Consider the following 17,687-nt stretch of genomic DNA (forward strand, 5'->3'; position numbering starts at 1 on the left):
TTCGCATATTCTCCAAGTTTCTACCGTCTTTAGGAGACCGTTGTTACATTTAGCCTGCCGATTGTTGTGCAGTCGGCCACGATGTGCCCAAAGAAACTCAAGACGCTACATGTGTTCGGTGCAACGAAGCATTCTATGAAGCTCGCCCGAGCGCCGACGATGATCGCACCGATGGTTCCTGTGGGGCAGCTTCTGCTTCATCTACGCAAGAGCGTGGTTGCATAGACGCTTCTAGCAACGTGACTCCTGCTCCACCAGTGCAAGAATTTGTCTTGACGTGTGCGCCTCGTGTTTCGTGCTCATCGATAGCGGCTTCCACCTTCTCCCTTTCATCTGCCTCGGAAAAAGGCCAAGAAGCAATCACAAGAGAAGGTGGAAAGGCGACAAAAGAAGAGAGTGCCTAAAGACATCTCCAGTTATACTACACGGTCATTTTAGACCAATATATGTGCTCAAAACTTTCAAAGCTCATTTTCTCAAAATGACTTTTTTGGCGGGTGAGGCTGCTTGTTCTAGCCATATCTCTGTAACCGCTCATCAGATTTCCAGAAGTTATTTTTTTTTTATTGTGTAACTGAATAAATTTCTGAGGGCAAGACAAGCCCATTTTTTTTATATGTTGTGTCTGTGATTTGTCATATTTAATGAAAATTTGATTGATAAAATCTTAATCACCCACACTAAATTCAGTGGTCTGCTAAAATCTTTCCGAAATTAAAAAAAAGGGCTCTGTCTTGCCCTGAGGTATCCACCTGGGAATCATCATAGTCAATTCTCCAGGCCTGGAATGAGAAAATCATACGCACCATTCTGACATATAGCTGTAACTTGAGAACCAGTGAACATAACTGCATGCAATTTTGGAGTTCTAGTAATGCTTTTGCAATGAGTCTATCCTGAAAATTTCATGAAGATATCTCAATAAACAAAAAAATTGGTATCCGAAGGTAGCTTCCCCCCTCTTAAGGTAAACTATTCCTAGCATGCAGGCATAATCCAGCGCTTTCTGCCGCACAATATCACTGCTAAGGGCAATTTTCTTGGCCTGCATCTCGGCAAACCAGGTGCAAACTTCCTTGTCCAAGGCCTTGTGCACCGGCTCAGCCACTTTCTTCGCTTTCCTGTGCTTCACTGACGTCCCTGAAACTAGTACTTTGGCTATAGCATCCTTGCTCTTCTTCAATATTGTCAAAAGAAAGCTCACCGGAACTCCACATTCTTCCACGATGACTGATTTTTCCTTTCCAGTTTTAGCCTGGGCGATAACTCGAGCCTTCTCTTCTACCGACATGCTTCAGCTGCGACATGCTTCAGCTGATGATCCAACAGCTTTGAGAGACAATGACTTAATGATGTGCAATCGTTTGTTCTCAAGCGTGCGTTGCCTGAACGCCTCGTCGCACCCTACCAGGCCCGATTTGACCTCGCAGCCGCTACTTTATATAGTAACTAATGTTGCACACCGGAGCCATCTACATGAAACTTTGCAGAAAATGAATAATTAGAAATACTATAAAAATAAAATTACTGCACATATGTTATTTGTACGCGCACACTTTTCCTAGCCAATATGGCCCAAAACGTTTCCTTGGAGTTTGGATGCTCCTCCGTAAGAGTGTGTTGCATCGCCATCACCAACACGGCATGGTGGCTTTCTGTTTCGTTTAGATCGTGTCATGGCCCGAGCAGCGCCAGTTTATTCTTTTTTTTATGCTATCAAGATTGATGGTTTCTCAAGGCAAGAAAAAAACAGTTTTAAAGGTTTCGATTAGCTACAGTTTAAATGATTGCTCACGTCTGCTCAGTAAAAATTTTGTTGAAGTGTAAATGTGTCTGCAAAATAGTTCGTTTTGGAGGGAATTTCAATGCATTATGTTCTATGGGACATTGATGGGGAATTAAAAAATTTTCGTTGTGGCAAAAATTTTGTTGAAGTGGGCTCCGTTGTGCTAGGATTCCACTGTAGTGGTCTGAGTCATCACATGGGTAATGCACATACATGTGTAATGCACCTACATGTGTAATGCACCTACATGTGTATTGCACAAAAACCAACCTAAATACAAGTGTAACCCCAAAGTGCAAAAATGCCCAGAGACATACCTTTGCAGGTTTCTCCTGCATCTTTTTTCTCATTTCTGTAGAGAACAGCACATAAGCTGACCGGACTCCTTTGGGTTTATCCAATTCTTTCAGCTTCTAAAAAACATAAAAGGGATGATGCTACAGATTATAGAACAAATGAAGTCCTTTAGCACCAAAGACAACAGCAATATGTGGCATATATACATAAATAAAACCAGAAATACATTTCCAACAGGTTAATCCCCCCTCAAAAGAAGTCACCATAACACAAATATAAGATATGCATTCTGTGAAGCACCAGCTCCGTTGTTGCTCATTCACGTCATTGTGACTGACTTTTGGTAGCTCTTAATGTAGCCTCTTTACATTGTAAACAAGAGTCAATGGCATTTTTCTGAAGAGCTAACATACAGCTCCCTGCCTAGACAACTGCAACTGATGCTGTCAATTCCTTCAACTAATCCAATTAATTTGTTTACTTTTTGGCAATGCTTAATGCAGCCACCTTCTCACTGCCATAGACCACTAAGGCCACCATCAAGGTGCATGAATAGCTATCCAGTAAGTAATGTTCAATTACCGCTGAAGAGATTAAATGCAGCAGCCTGCTTCCTACACTCGATCTTTGCACAATATCTGGTGTTGGTCGAGCTCTATCTGCCCTTTTAACTTTTTAGTTTTTGTCCAAGTATTTCTTAGAAGTGAAGACTGTGAAAAAGAGTAGTGCTGAAAGAATGGCGGCAGATACACAGTGCAACAATACTCAGCGTTGTGGATATATCATCCTTCTTTCACCTCTGAACATAACAGCTCAACTAGTCCAATACTGCTGCCTTGAAAAAGTGCAGAGGATCTGTAGCACTCAAACGGCAATTTCTTGTCTGCCTTACTCATAGACCTTTAATTTACCTCTGCTAATGCAAAGAACCAAAAAGTAGAATACTATAGAAAATTATTATCTGCAGAATACGCTTTCATTTTTGATATGCTAAAGTGTTCTCATGATGAATGTACATCAAACCATTTTTGCTGAAGGCAGGCACATAAATAATCATGTTAAAACAATACTCAACACACACTGCATATTAGGGACATCGGCACTGTTGCTAATGCCTAGCTTGCCTAAGTATGAATGAATGAAAACAACAGGGTATTGAACATGCCTTTGCATTTAAGTAGTCAACAGTGCGCATGACGCTGGTAATTTTAGTACTGGAGTGTAAACAGTTGTTTCAGAGACAGAATCTAATACAAATGGAATAGTGCCAGAAGCAAATCAAATGTAGAATATTTTTCTAATAGTGTGCAAATAATGTTTAGCCTTCTCACCACCAATATCAAGCAGTTTTAACACGAAAGTGTGAAGGGCCCCGTGTCGCAGAATATCCGGTGTCGGTGTCGGCAGAGTTGTCCGTGAGCAAACATCTTTTTATATATTTAGGTATATGTGTATGCCACACCTTGCTATATGACATGCAGTATATGCGGGTTATATTGCCACATGATTCTATCACCAAAGTTGCTCATACCTTGTCTTACATTCTACAAAGTTATTTCTCAGAATTTTGAGAATGATAGCCCACAAACATCATGAAACAAAACACTGACAGCACATGCCTTTTATGTTAAATATTCTCAGACTTAAATATTAAAAGTGCGAAACAATAACAGAAACCTGAAAATGATGCAATTTTTTTGGCATGGCTGTTCACTACCTCCGGGATTGGCCCAGGCAAGAGGCCGCATTTCTACCAGAAAGCTTGCCTGCGTGCATAGCAGTTGCCGCCAGCGTTTCCCAGTAAACATTAAGGTTACGTAAGCTGCAGTTGCCAGGAAGCATGAGAACCAGTTGGGGATCTTTCAATGCTATCAAGTTCCACTTTAAGAGGCGATGCTTAAGCTTCGTTCAATTTTTCACATCCTGATATTCACAACATTAAAATGTTTCTGTCATTAGAATGTACATTATAAAACATGCTTTACTGACCCCTTCAGGTGCCAATAGTTTCTGTCTAGTCAATATTTAGTTTCAGTACATTTGCATGTTCAGAAACATGAAAAACAATGCGCTATAAAATGACTTCAGTATTTTCAATTCCTCAGTGAGTTTTGTCATGTTTATAAAATTTGCAAGCCACACAAAAACTCTCTACAGGAAAATAAAACATGTTGCTGGGCTAGCTGGTGCATGATTAATTACCAGAAGTATGGTGCAACAAAAGACGAGGAACGGGATGATACCTAGAGTGCCCACCCACTGTGCAAATCGATGCAGGTAAAGCTTTCTGAACTGTTTTCTATCGTTGATGATAACTGGGGGTGATGTTTACGGCAACTGCTTACTGTTCATCAGCGTTTAGTGCAATACTTGACTGGTGAGTTGATGTTAAACGTTCCTTGTGTGCATCACTTGTGTTTGTCTACATAGTACACAGAACGCACAGAGAGACGTGCTTGCTTGAGGCATTGTTGTGCTCTATTGTTTATAGCCTGTAAGAAGGTTAGCACTGTTATTGCCTCACACGTCGCAACACATTGTGGCAGAACTGTTAAACTAATTCAATCCGCCTTTTGTGATGCTGAACTGCTCATATGCAGCACCCTAGCAGCTGAGGACTGTAGCAATTTGGCAGGCGCACGGCTGCACTCAACTCTCTCCTCCGAGTTAGTGGAGTATGGCCGTGGCAGGTGGTGCACTTGTCAGTGGAATAGGGCACCAGATGTTTCTCTTAGACTCTTACGGATTGGCACATATCCATGTCTTGCCATTCTACACGGTTTACTCTAACGTATATCATGACGACGCCTGCCCGCTGCGGGCAGACCTTCACTCTAGCACACATGCTCCGGGAGCGCAGGTCGAGTTATCCCAAGTGCAGCAAGGAGGAGCGGGATTCGCGTCTGCGTAGTCCCGCTCTAGACAAGCAAATCTTGGCTTTCCGGTGTGCCCGTGACTGGGCCGGTGGGCTAGACCTGCCAGTCCCGACATGGGCCTAGCCAAGTGCGCGACGAGTTCGCGTCCCTCGCCGGACCTCCAATAAAGTTCTTTCACTCGTCAACCTTGCCATTCTCGCTGCTGCGCATGGAACGCCTTTCGAACATTATTGCCTTTGAAATTTGGCAAGATGCCAATGTCGTGTCTCGTTTACGGCTGCACCTCCCGTGATCATCCCAGCAGGGCAATGCGGATTTTCCAATTGCCGTCGGTAAAACGCGATCGACAGCGTCGACAGCGCCGTGAAGCCTGGATTATGGCTGCACTTTGTGACAGGTATGTATTGGCATATGCAGTTTACTTCTCTGTTTTTGTCATTACTGACTCATACGAGTAATCTCGACAAAGACGCAAATGTATGTTTGAGCTAGCGAAACAAACAATCTCCGAGCTCATGCAACCTGGTTGAGTGAAATGCGAAGTGGCTTTTTTTTTTTTTTTTCTATCGTCTCTGTGCGTCCGTCGCTAGAACGCCGTCATCTTGTAACTTCGCACCATGCACACTTGCAGCTTTATAAATGCTTAGCGAATGCTTGTGATGTCGGCGTAGTTATCTGTCACATAGCTCACCTGCACTGCCGGGCTGATGTGGGAAACAGCATGCACTGTGGAAGAAGCTGGTAGTGCTAGTTAGCAACTGTTGCTAGTTGTCGTTTCATCATTCTTGTTGGCACTAAGTAATATTTACTTGCAGAAGGCTTTTATGTTCATTTAGCGAATCAGGATGTAGTACGATATGTACTAAGGCTCATTTTCCTGTGCAGCATCTTCTGGAGTTGAGTGGCACGTCTTATTGTGCAACTGACACATTTCAGGGGCGCCTTCCCCGGTGCCCAGACATCTGGACTTCGTACGAATACGTGTACTTGTTTACCTTTCTTGGCTGACTGCTTTTCATCGTCAAACAAATGTTATCGCTCAGTGCGGGATGCGCCCACATGTATCGGAAGTTTCTCAAATGTTATCGATAGTTCTATCCGCTGTCTGTTGTCACCCAACCTTGTGTAATCTTATTACACGTATGTGCGACACAAATGGTGTCGAACTTTTTGGAAGACACACGGGCACCAGCGATTACTCTCGAATGTTCAATGGCTCCTGTATAAAGGCTGACGCCGCTGACGCGTTTGACCCGCTGATCAGATTTCGACGATTGCCAACTGTGTTCGCTGCTATCGTTGTGCGTTTGTGCTTTAAGCGTAGCCTGCTTTTGTGGGCGCATGTTCGGCCAATAAAAGTTAATTTCGTCATTCACAGTATTGCTACTGTGTTCTTTGCAGTCACTACTACGTGATAATACTGACGCTGTTGGTGTACACGCACCAGTTATTAAAAAAAAAAAAAGAAGAAAGGACGCAATCGACCACTATGTTTGTACAGCGGCATGTTTTAAGAGGAAGACAGGCATCCCACAAACAGGAGGTATCACCAATTTTGGTCATTCTGACCATTTTTTGGCATTTCTGTAGATGTATGTACACTTTATGTGGGTAAATAACGTAAGCAACTTGGCATTCTGTTGGCCTCCCCACTGCCTGTGTATGTATGTACGCCTAGCACTATGGCACACCATAAAGCAATACATGCAGTGGTGAAACGTGATATTCGCCCTAAGAGCTACACCTCATGCCCTATTCAAGTCATGCGTTTTTGTGCGGACTCATACTGTTTTATTACTTATTCACATTACGCCACAGGTGCAGCGGTTTCAGGCCAAGGAGGACCTTGTGAAGTGTGGCCGAAGCTCTTCTTTCAGCCGTTTGCCATGCTGAAGAAACCTTTGGGTACAAAGCATTCACCAGCGGGCTCCATGGCTAGCTGAAGATGACAAAATATGATGGTGCGTACACGTTGCTTCGGTCTTGTCTCACACGCTGCTTGTTTGGTCGCGAGTCTCACATGGGGCGGCTGTCGCGGCGTGCAGCGATGCCTGCCAAATCGTTTCTCGTGGCCACTGCACGATGGTGCCGCAATGCATCGCAAAAGGCGGATTACGGGGCTTTACAAGCCCACAATCTGATTATGAGGCACGCAGCAGGACTCCGTTTTAATTTTGATCACCTAGGATTCTTTAACATTCACCTAAACCTGAGTGCATGAGAGTTTTTGCATTTCATCCCCATCGAAATGCAGCTGCCACGTTCGGCACTGAACCCACGACCTCAAGCAACACCATTGCACAAAACTACTGTGGTGGGTACAGAAATGTTGATTTATTGGGCGGCTGCTTCTGTAGTGTCGTGTAGACACTGCGGTGCTTTAATCCTGCTGTTAACAGCGCAAAATGTAGACAAGAGACGAGACAAGAAGACACCACAAGCGCTGTTTATTTTTAAAGAAACACGGCTTCTTATAACCATTGCCCACACGTGATCGTACATCACGCGATCACGAACAGCACTTGTGGTGTCTTCTTGTCTCGTTTCTTGCCTACATTTTGCGCTGTTAACAGCAGGATGGAAAACCAACAAGCCCAAGCTGCTATTCTAGGTGCTTTAATGCACCTTTGGGTCTGTACGCACTACGTCAGCTGACCGCTTGGCAAATTTCTATGGTGTTTATTTTTATGAAATAGTAGAAACATACCGTAGCATACCTTGAATTGAAATTTATCTAGTTTGTCCACAACCGCTACCGCATCTAGTAGTAGCGTTTTCTTGGCTTCTTACGTCAACTTTTCCCTTTCCCCCTCCCCCCTACGTGTGAGAGTTACGAGTGAAGAGTGGCAACATTGTTATTCGCCAGTTTTGTGGCAGCACTGGCTTTACCCCATTCTCTGCCTCCTCTTTCTACCTCCTCTCTACCATTCTATCTACTCCTCTCTGGACTGCTGCACGTTAGTGGAAAGGTAAGTGGTGCAGTTCTGAAATGTTATTGTGGGGAGTCATGGATAATTACAGTAGTCGAAAGGGTATTGTGGCGATGCAATGGAAAGGTCCAAATGAGTTTCTCGTGTCGCCTTCCTTCTTTGCTGTGCTCCTGCCATGTATATACACGCTCTGAACCAGTTCCTTATGTGGCATGCAAGGCGGTGGCAGCAGCAGCAGAAAAGCCGAACAAAGAGGCAAAGAAAACTTCGCTTTAAAATGCAGAGGAAATTAAAGTAAATTCAGTTGGAACATACAAATAGCAATGAATATGACAAATCAGTTCTATGGAAGCCCGCAAGGTAGAGGAAGGTGCATGAAAGGAAAAAAATTGTCATCTACCCAGGTTGTAGCAAAAAGCTACAAAGGAAACCCACGCAAATTTTTCAGAAAGAAAGCTTCGCAGTTGAAGAAAAAAATTGTCCAGGTCAGGAGTATAAACCCGGGACCAACACCTTTCCAGGGCGGTTGTTCTACCATCCGAGCTAACCAGCAGGCTAGCAGACCGCAGCACGAGGGCAAGTTACTAGACAACTCGAAGCCAAGGAAACCCATAATAGAAACCTGTACTGTTTCCTCTTTGCAGAAAGAGAAACCTGTATGGGTTCAGTTTGTGTTTTCTTGATACAATTTGCGTGGATGACAATTTTTTCCCTTTCATGAACTCCACCTAGCTGGCTTTTGCAAAACTCAATTTTCATATTCAGTGTCCCTGGGCTTCTGAGTTGATGATTAATTTGCTCTCGCGCTGTAATCCACTAGACTCCCGGTTGGCCCAATTGTTCAAGCAGACGCCCCAGAAAGGCATCGGTACCAAATTTGGTCCCCGGACCAGGACTAATCTTTTATTCAATGTGAAGCTTTCTTTTCAAGAAACCTATTTGGGTTTTCTTTGTACCTTCCTTGCTACAATCTGGGTGGATTACAATTTTTTTCCTTTCATAGCTATGTACATTTGTGCATTTACAAAATACAAGTCACGCATTTGTGGAATATGTTCTAAAATTCTAGAATGTTTGTGGCTTATATTCCACTGGCCACAGAAATGTGGCAATATACTCACATCATTCAACCTCCTTTTAGTGAGCCTTAACTTCTTGTCCAGTCTGACTTCTTCAAGAGCTTCCTTTTGCTGCTCAGTCAGTTGAGAAGTGTAGGCTGCTTTCTCTTTCTCATAATGCTCGAAGCGTTCCCGAGATATAGCAGCATATTTCTGCAAAAATGGTGTTAATAACACGGTTAAAAATTTGCAGATTTCTTATACAAACAAACTAGCAAGTGCAAGACAACTCACACTTTTTGTCACATCATCAGCTGCTTTCCATTTTCCTGCGACCATTTTAATAACTTCAGTAGGCGTAAGGGCTGCCAACAGTTAAACACACAAACACATAATTAATTTTCAGCAATATAAGGCACAAGACAAATTATTCATTTCAGCAATATCAGGCACAAGAAAAATGATTAATTTCAGCAATACAAGTGACCACTGCATATTATATGGCTTGTAAATTTGCTAAAATATAAATCAACACAAACATGAAGCCAAGGTTTTTTTCAAGGACCATAGGCCCACATGAGCACAGTGATGCCAGAACTGTTTACATACATGACATAATGTAATGTTTGCCACTAACATAATTTCCAACATACTAAGTTCATTTACTGACTGTACATGCACACACACACACACACACACACACACACACACACACACACACACACACACACACACACACACACACACACACACACACACACACACACACACACACACACACATGGAGAACAATAAGAGAAAAAATATAAGCTTTTATGTTTTGATAATGTGCAGACATGACAAGCAGGTAAAGGGTTCAATTGTCACTATAATATTGTGCAGATCCAACACAATTGTTGAACTCTACATTGTGTAAAGCTTTTGTGAAGTGGTTAATGCTGTGCAGCTAAATGTGATGAGTACAACTGTCTTTTTTTTTCATCCTGTCTATCGTGCGATATTGTATGTTTATTGCCTTCAGTCACAAATTACGATCAACTGTTGATAAATGCGTGAAATTTGCATAATTTTATGCCAAGGTGCTGGATATTATACAGAAACCAAGTCAAGGTGGGATGAGAATGACTCTCTGCATTTTATAGAGACCCATCATAATTACATAGTAATTAAATATTCATGTATTGTACAGTCAGTCATGCTGTTTCCTCATTAAAAATATCAAATCACCCACTCGAATTATATGCACAGGTTAATTATTGGGTGCCAGCATTATAACAAGGGGAAAAAATATTTCGCAATAACTACCGAAACGTCCCATTCCAAGCGTCCCGTCAAAGACGGTTGTGCCTTCACCAAAGCGGTCGTCTGAAGTGATAATTTCATTCGGAAGTGAAAGGGGTGAACTTGAGGAAAGCAGAATGTTCAATTTACTGAAAATGTTCGTTGTCGATTCTTTGCAACCACTGCACAGTAATGGCAGAAATAAGTCACTGTCCACAAACGTGTACGCCGTGACTGAATGGGTTATGCATTACACAATTCACAAGTTATACCATAATGCAAACACTAGTTCATGTGGATGCGCACAGTGGATATCAACATGGCAATGTTATGAGAATGAGGGCATGTTTGATGTTTTTGAGGGAAGAATGGTGAGGAGAAGTGTATGCAGAGAGACAATGCATATGTAAATAAATTGAAGGCTTTTATATTCCTTGGGTCCCAATGGCACATACCCAGTGGACCAAGAATGTGGCAGTACAAATTTAGACATTCAAGGAAGCCATTGAATATGAAATGTTACCTCGTTAAGATGTCTGTAGGCTTTACTTATGAGCAAACATTATGCATACAGGTTTACTAATTATTTATTCTATGATTATGCAGAACAGAGATCTGCTTACTGCTACTATACTGTTGGTCAAAATTCCATGCTATATAAACCGGAGCGTCAGGTGGTGTCTACTAAGTTGCCCAAGCATAACAATACCAAAGAAGCCACTTAATATCATGCCCTGTTCCACCAGGAAATCTGTTTAAACTGGCCTATATTAGCACTAAATGTTGATTGACAAAGTGATGGCAGTGAGTGCACCTATGTTGTACGTAATAAGCATTATATCACAGCATATTACCTGTGCATATAATATTGGCTCATAGGTATTTCTAAAGCACACAGATCTCCACAGGGTTCCCTGTGATTAGTTGACCTAAGTAAATGTACTCCTTCACAGACTCTAGAGTCTGACTGGCAATCCTGAACTCTTGTTCCCTTGCTAATCTATTCATCATTATCATTGCCTTCTGCATATTAATCTTCAACCCCACTCTTACACTCTCTCTGTAAAAAATATTGAAGGGAAATGAAAGTGGGTCTCATAACTTTTTTTTTTATACTCCCTTTATTTTCAGAAAAAACGTTTCATATTTGTTTATGTTGATTTTTTGCAGTATGCTACTATGCGTTGACTACTTCCTGTCTTGATTGGTTGATGCACATGACTGGTTGATTCTTGTTAAACATACTTGTACAGATACTGATTATGATGTGCACTAAAATGTTATGGTTCCAATTATTATCTTATTACTACTGTTGTGTTCATTGTCTATGTCTATGGGCTGTGAGGTGTGTCAAGCAGTGGTTTCACACTGATTTAATCTTGCTGTGCTCAGTTTTTTGTACCGGAAAACTGAAATAAAAAGTTTATAAATTGATTGAATTTGGTGTCTGAACTTACAGAGTAGTTTAAGCATATTGCTCAAAACACTGGTATGCAGATTTGAGTGGCCTGTTTCATTGCATAACTTTATCATCCGACAATAATAGTCTCCATCTGGTACCCTCCTTTAGGAATTTAACCAGATTTTTGTAAGGCTGGCGCTTGACGCAATCAAAGTACATCAAATTTTACTAGAAAGCGATGGGCTCGAAATAACAGAATATTAGCTACCTTGTTGCCTTTTAATAACGATTTATTAACATACTACGCTCACGGTACGTCATTTTGGCACTTGAAACATGCACGCTTGAAACGGACTTGCGAAATGCAAAAACACCCGTGTGCTTAGATTTAGGTGCACGTTAAAGAACCCCAGGTGGTCAAAATTTCCGGAGTCCTCCACTACGGCGTGCCTCATAATCAGAAAGTGGTTTTGGCACGTAAAACCCCAAATATTATATTATTATTATTATTTATATGAAACGGACTTCGCTACTTCCAGGCAAAGGATCTAAGAAAACCAGTGGATGCAAACTACAGGAGTTACACATTGTATTTCATAAACAGTAGAGAGAGCCTTGAACGACTAGAGGTGATAACTTCGACTTGTACGTGAAGGTTGAGTTAATGCGACGAACGCTGGTTCAGAACGATGACTGCGCTTAGCCGGGTCAGTGCACAACTGCAAGCAGGGCGCAAACCTAGCGCGTATGCAGACACTTTGGGAGCACACCCACGACCCTTGTGAATAACTGCACTTTCCACACCTGGGTTTTCCTTGAGTACAGCCTTCCTGGCGTCTGTCGCGAAGAGAATAAAGCCAGAAGGAGGCCGCTTCGGCGCTGGTGGTACGGTGCCAGGGCTGTTGTGCTTTTGTGTCGCAAATCCTCGAGCAGAATTTTGGGTTAGGCGAGCGCAGCAGCTGGCCGTTCTATAGACAATAAAATAAATAAATAAAGGGTCAGCTACATTCAAACAGCTGAAGCAAAGGCAGAAGACATGCATCAGGCTACCTTAAGCAGACTACATAATATGATTAGGCTTGCTAATGTAGTCGAAAAAAGAAGAGCGCAGACATTTCTTTTAATTTGCGAACGAGAAGGACTAATGCAATCATATTATAAACTTGTGAGGACACTTGGAACACTTTGAGGCAATGCTCAATTGTGCGCACGTTATAGCTACGCTCACGTCATGCAGACTTCATCTTCAAGTTATCAATAATATTAATAATTAGGCGGGTCATACCCTACGCTTCGTCCAACAATTTGCTTATTTGTTAGAAAACCTCTCAGCACAGCCGACATGCTCAGCGCCATTTTTTCATCAGTGCCCGCGTTGCCTACTCAGATGTTTGTTTGTTTGCCTCTAAGAGTGGCTAATAATCGAGTACCTGAATAATAAAAAAAAAGATTAAACGAATCTAAAAAAGTAGCACTTCTGACAATTTTGAATGAAACAATGAAGTCAGATAAAATTTAAGAATAAAGCAAGGGAATTGTCCTGAGTCAGCTATGTAGACGATGGGTCTTTTTTTTTTTTTTTTCTCGTCGTTTTCAGCCCTCCGTAGCAGATGGGGCTCTCGTTAGGGTCGTTTTTCAATGTTTTATAAATATTTGATGTCGAGCAAAAATAACTGTTTTCGAAATGCAGCACAAGAAATAAGCTATGAGGTTAAGGTGAAGCCCGATGTCATCAATGTCATGCATGGATGATACCATGAAACTTGAAACGACAGCGCTGCGGCGACACAAACTGCTGCGGGCGGCAGCACAAATTGAATTGGTGACGCAATCAAACTATTGCAGGTGGCGGCGCCGGGTGCGCTTATGGCGTTCCGGTCATTATAAGCTGTGATCACTCTTTAGCACATTATCTATCCGCGTCGAACCAATTGGTCGAACCATTATGAACCGTGAGCAGCAGTACTCCGGCGGCGGCTGCGTATGGCGCGGCCGCGCAAGCTCTGTCTTGAAAGCGATCTGCGATGAGGGCAGAGTACGCAGAGTGCTGATAGCTTCGTGTGCGCTGTGTTCTCGCCGCTTAGTTCGCGTTGAAGCGAGAGGCAGCACGAAGGTTAATTCGCTCGCCGCTGCGGGCCATATATCTTAAAAGCGATCGTCTTACGTGACGGACGGAGGGACAGACGAACGGACGGGTTCCCTCGTTCGGTAGGCATAGAAATGCGTACGCATTAAAAAAATATATGCAGATCCTATGCACTGTGGGAATCACTGCAAGCGAAGCTTTTTTTATAGTGTTTGCGTTAATTGATGGTGGTATTGATGGCGAATGTTTAAGTTATTGACCTCTTGTGCAATAGGAGAGTGGCGAGGTGATGTTCCCCTAGCGTGAACCACTTTTTCTTGCCCTCGTAATACTCCGTAGGGCTTCTTTTCTTTTTTTTTCTTTTACCTACACTTCGTGCAGGCTCGTAGACGAGTGTAGCGCCGGGCAGAGGCTATGACGTCGTACGTGTGCTGCACTTGGCCAACACCTCCTGTATACTATATAGGTGTTCCACGGCCGCTCGATGCAAAGCAAGGTGCGGCCAGCTACGTCGCGCCGCGGACAATAGGCGGGCGCGTCTCGGCCGAGTTTACAGTTGCGACCGCTTTTCTTGGTGAGGGCGCCACTGCTCGGGGATGCTTTCGCGACTTCGCGGCGGGGCTAAGCGGGCGTTGGTTCTCGCGTCAGAACGTGTTTGCCTCGTGCTCTATGCACTAATCATGTGCTTTTTCGCGTGCATGTGTGTGAGCAAGTTGGTTCGCATCAGAACGTGTTTGCCTCGTGCGACATGCATTAATCTCGTGCTTTTTCACGTGCGTGTGTGTGAGCAAGTCGGTTAGCGTCAGAACGTGTTTGCCTCGTGCGATATGCATTAATCTCGTGCTTTTTCGCGTGCGTGTGTGTGAGCAAGTTTGCCTGTGCTTTGTTAAGGCTCTTCGGTGTGCGTGTGTGCCGTAGCCAGCCTCGTTCATGTGGCGCGATGCCGCGCAACTGTTGTGTGCCACTCTGCAACACAAATGCCAAAAAGGACCCGACTGTGAAATATCACGAGTTCTCCTGCGACTTGGAGCGTCGAGAAGCGTGGCTAAAAAATATCTCTCGCCAAGGAGTGTCGGGAAAAGGAAGCAAGTGGGAACCGAGCGATAGGTCTCTGGTATGTTCCCTGCGCTTTACAGAAAGTGACTATAAAACGAACACGAAACTTAGGCTCCTGCTTCCGAATACGGTACCGACCGTGTTTTGCAAATATTCACAGTACCTGAAAAAAAAGAATTTGCAGCCCAAAAACGCCATCGAAGAAACTTTACTGATCACACAGTAGTTGAGGCAAGCGATAATTGCGGCAGCTCAGGAGAAAGCCCCAACATCGAAAGTGCCTTGCAGTTTCTCAGCGACGAGGTGGAAGCTCTAGTTCCAGAGACTGCCTTAGAATCATGCTCTGAACGTAATTTTTCTGTTGACCAGGCCTGCCAAACTACATTATATATTGTGGACGTCCTATAGAACAGTCAAAGCAAGCAGTCAAGAGGTTGAAAAAAAAAAGTTGCCCGTCAAGGAGAAGAGTTGAAAAAATTGCAGTCCGAACGGGACGAAATGAAAAACCGCCACTTAGTTTATGAAAACAACAAAGAAATTCAGTCCTGTGTTCAGGTATTACGAAGAGCGGGAAAAGGAGACAAAGCTGGCTGTTTTTATCAGCAACCAAGTGCCACTTCAGGGGAAGAAAAAAACCTGCCTACAATGAAAGAATCCTGCGGGAATGTGTTTTATGGAAAGCGTGCTCAAATAAAGGGTATGAGCATGTTCGAAGCAGAGGCCTTTTGAAGCTTCGTTAAAAGGGACGCACTCCTTAGATAACCTCTAGCCTCACTCAATATGCTTCGTTTTCATAAGAAACAATCTACTGATGATTATTTGCAATGATAAGCGTTTTTATTTCATCTAAGTTAGTTTGAATTACTTGGGAAACTCGTACAAGTTCTCCCTAGGTAAAGTTTTCACTTTGCGTACATGTTCACGAGAAGTGAATAAAGGTACTGATCGATTGCTTCAAGCAGAACCTCTCGATGGAAGTGCACCACCCTGTCGTGCATCGTACGGGCAACCGTCACGGATAGCGCTCAGGCGTATTCTAGAACAGATTTCCACACCTGTGACAATCTGTCACAGGTGTGGCTACCTTTGGAGCGTTCCCAGAAGTACGCCAACCGTTTCCTTTGACGTGGCTTGCATTTTTTAGTAAACGGTGTGCGCATAACATTTGGTGGAGGTTCTGGGTAACTCCCGCTACTGACAACGGAGCCGTCAGTACAAGACCTTCGTAGAAGCCGCCGCCTTGCCGGACTTTTGCCCTCAGCCACCATCACGCCTCGAGACGAAGATGCTCCTAGCAGTGGCGTAGCTAGGTCGTCTGGCACCCGGGGCCCATAGGTCTTCTGACCTCCCCCCCCCCCCCCCGGGTGTAGTCGAGGAAGGCGAGGATATCAACAATTTCCGGGTGTCTTCAGACGTATATGACACCCCCCCCCCTGGCTCCTTGCATCCGGGGCCCACGCCCCCCCCCCCACCCCCCGTTGCTACGCCACTGGCTCCTAGTACTGCATCGCAGGACCAGCCCCGATTCAGCACTACCGAGAGCCACGTACGTTCTCCGCAAAGGCAGGGGAAGATGTCGACGAGTGGCCCACCCATTATGTGCGGGTAAGCCAGTACAGGAGTTCCAGATCAAGCTACAGAACAGATATTCGGCTTTAACTCAGGAAGAGGACCTTAGTGTTGAAGCAGTGAACGACAATCTTGTGGGCATCATTAAGGAGTGTGCAATAGAAGTCGGTGGTAACTCCGTTAGACAGGATACCAGGAGACGAAAGATCTGATCAAGAAACGCCAATGTATGAAAGCCTCTAACCCTACAGCTAGAATAGAACTGGCAGAACTTTCGAAGTTAATCAACAAGCGTAAGATAGCAGACATAAGGAAGTATAATATTGACACGTGTACTTATCTTTATCGGGCGACCACGTTTCGCCGCTTAACAAATGTAATCGCACAGCGAGGGACGCGCCTGCATGTATGCGACGTTTCTGGGAAGTTATCGATGCTTGTACCCGGCTGTCTGTTGTCGCCGAACCTTGTGTTATCTGATTCCATCGCGTAACGCGAGGGATGTAGTACATTGTGGAAGGCACGCGGGTCCGAACGATTAGTCTGGAACATTCGACGACTGCTCTATAAAAGCCGACGCCCCAGGTAGCACACAAAGCCTTGAAAACGTCGTATTAAGGGATTCAACGTCTGAAACGGATTTTTGACCAAAAACGACGCATCAAAGACGTTCCAAACAAGATAGCTTAAAAACGAGGGGTGAATACGTTTTGATAACGTTGGAAGCCAGACAGCTTAAAAACGAGGGGTGAATACGTTTTGCAAACGACTGAAAACGCCACGGCGCGTCAGCCTCTTTAGCGGCTTCTACAATATTCAACAACCCATCAACGCGATCCAACCTTGCGCAAGGTGGCGATACCGTCGTCAAATCATGTGACCAAGGTGGCCACGTGATTCGTGATGCCGGGCAGCGGGGCATAGTCGCGTCGTCATGGCGTCGTCGCGTCACCGCACTCGCATTGCGCTGTGATGTGTTTGCGGCTGTTCTGAACGTGCTGCCGCTGCCCTTTGCTATGTAAGTGTTGCAGTGTTTTGCTGTCAAGAAAACGATATTCTGTGATCAGTTTGGGTTGTGCGATATGTTTGTGTGGTTTTAATTTGGAAATCAGTAGTGTTTTCAATTGTTATGTGACCAAGGCGGCCACGTTATTCGTGAAGCCGGGCATAGTTGCGTTATCGCACTCGCATGGCACTATGGTCTGTTTGCGACTGTTCTGAATGTGCTGCCGCTGCCCTTTGTCATGTAAGTGTTGCAGTGTTTTGCTGTCAAGAAAACGATATTCTGTGATCAGTTTGGGTTGTGCGATATGTTTGTGTGGTTTTAATTTGGAAATCAGTAGTGT

The 17,687-nt window shown here is 44.0% G+C and overlaps 1 protein-coding gene across 3 annotated transcripts in view; it reads right to left on the reverse strand.

Annotated features, from left to right (window-relative positions):
- The window catches only part of LOC142585820 (transcription factor A, mitochondrial-like), a 46,940-nt gene extending 33,894 nt beyond the window's left edge, over positions 1-13,046 (reverse strand). For 2 of the 3 annotated variants that reach the window (XM_075696845.1, XM_075696862.1), the window contains exons 1-5: positions 12,916-13,046; positions 12,435-12,598; positions 9,242-9,312; positions 9,011-9,160; positions 2,104-2,199 (exon numbers count right to left, since the gene is read on the reverse strand). In XM_075696845.1, coding sequence (XP_075552960.1) covers positions 2,104-2,199; positions 9,011-9,160; positions 9,242-9,312; positions 12,435-12,598; positions 12,916-12,986 — 552 coding nt within the window. In that variant the 5' untranslated portion in view covers positions 12,987-13,046. The remainder of the gene's footprint in view (positions 1-2,103; positions 2,200-9,010; positions 9,161-9,241; positions 9,313-12,434; positions 12,599-12,915) is intronic. The other variant, XM_075696854.1, reaches the window with a different exon arrangement.
- Positions 13,047-17,687: the final 4,641 nt, after the last annotated feature.

The sequence above is a fragment of the Dermacentor variabilis genome, chromosome 1 (assembly GCF_050947875.1).
Source record: "Dermacentor variabilis isolate Ectoservices chromosome 1, ASM5094787v1, whole genome shotgun sequence".
NCBI classification, from domain to species: Eukaryota; Metazoa; Arthropoda; class Arachnida; order Ixodida; family Ixodidae; genus Dermacentor; species Dermacentor variabilis.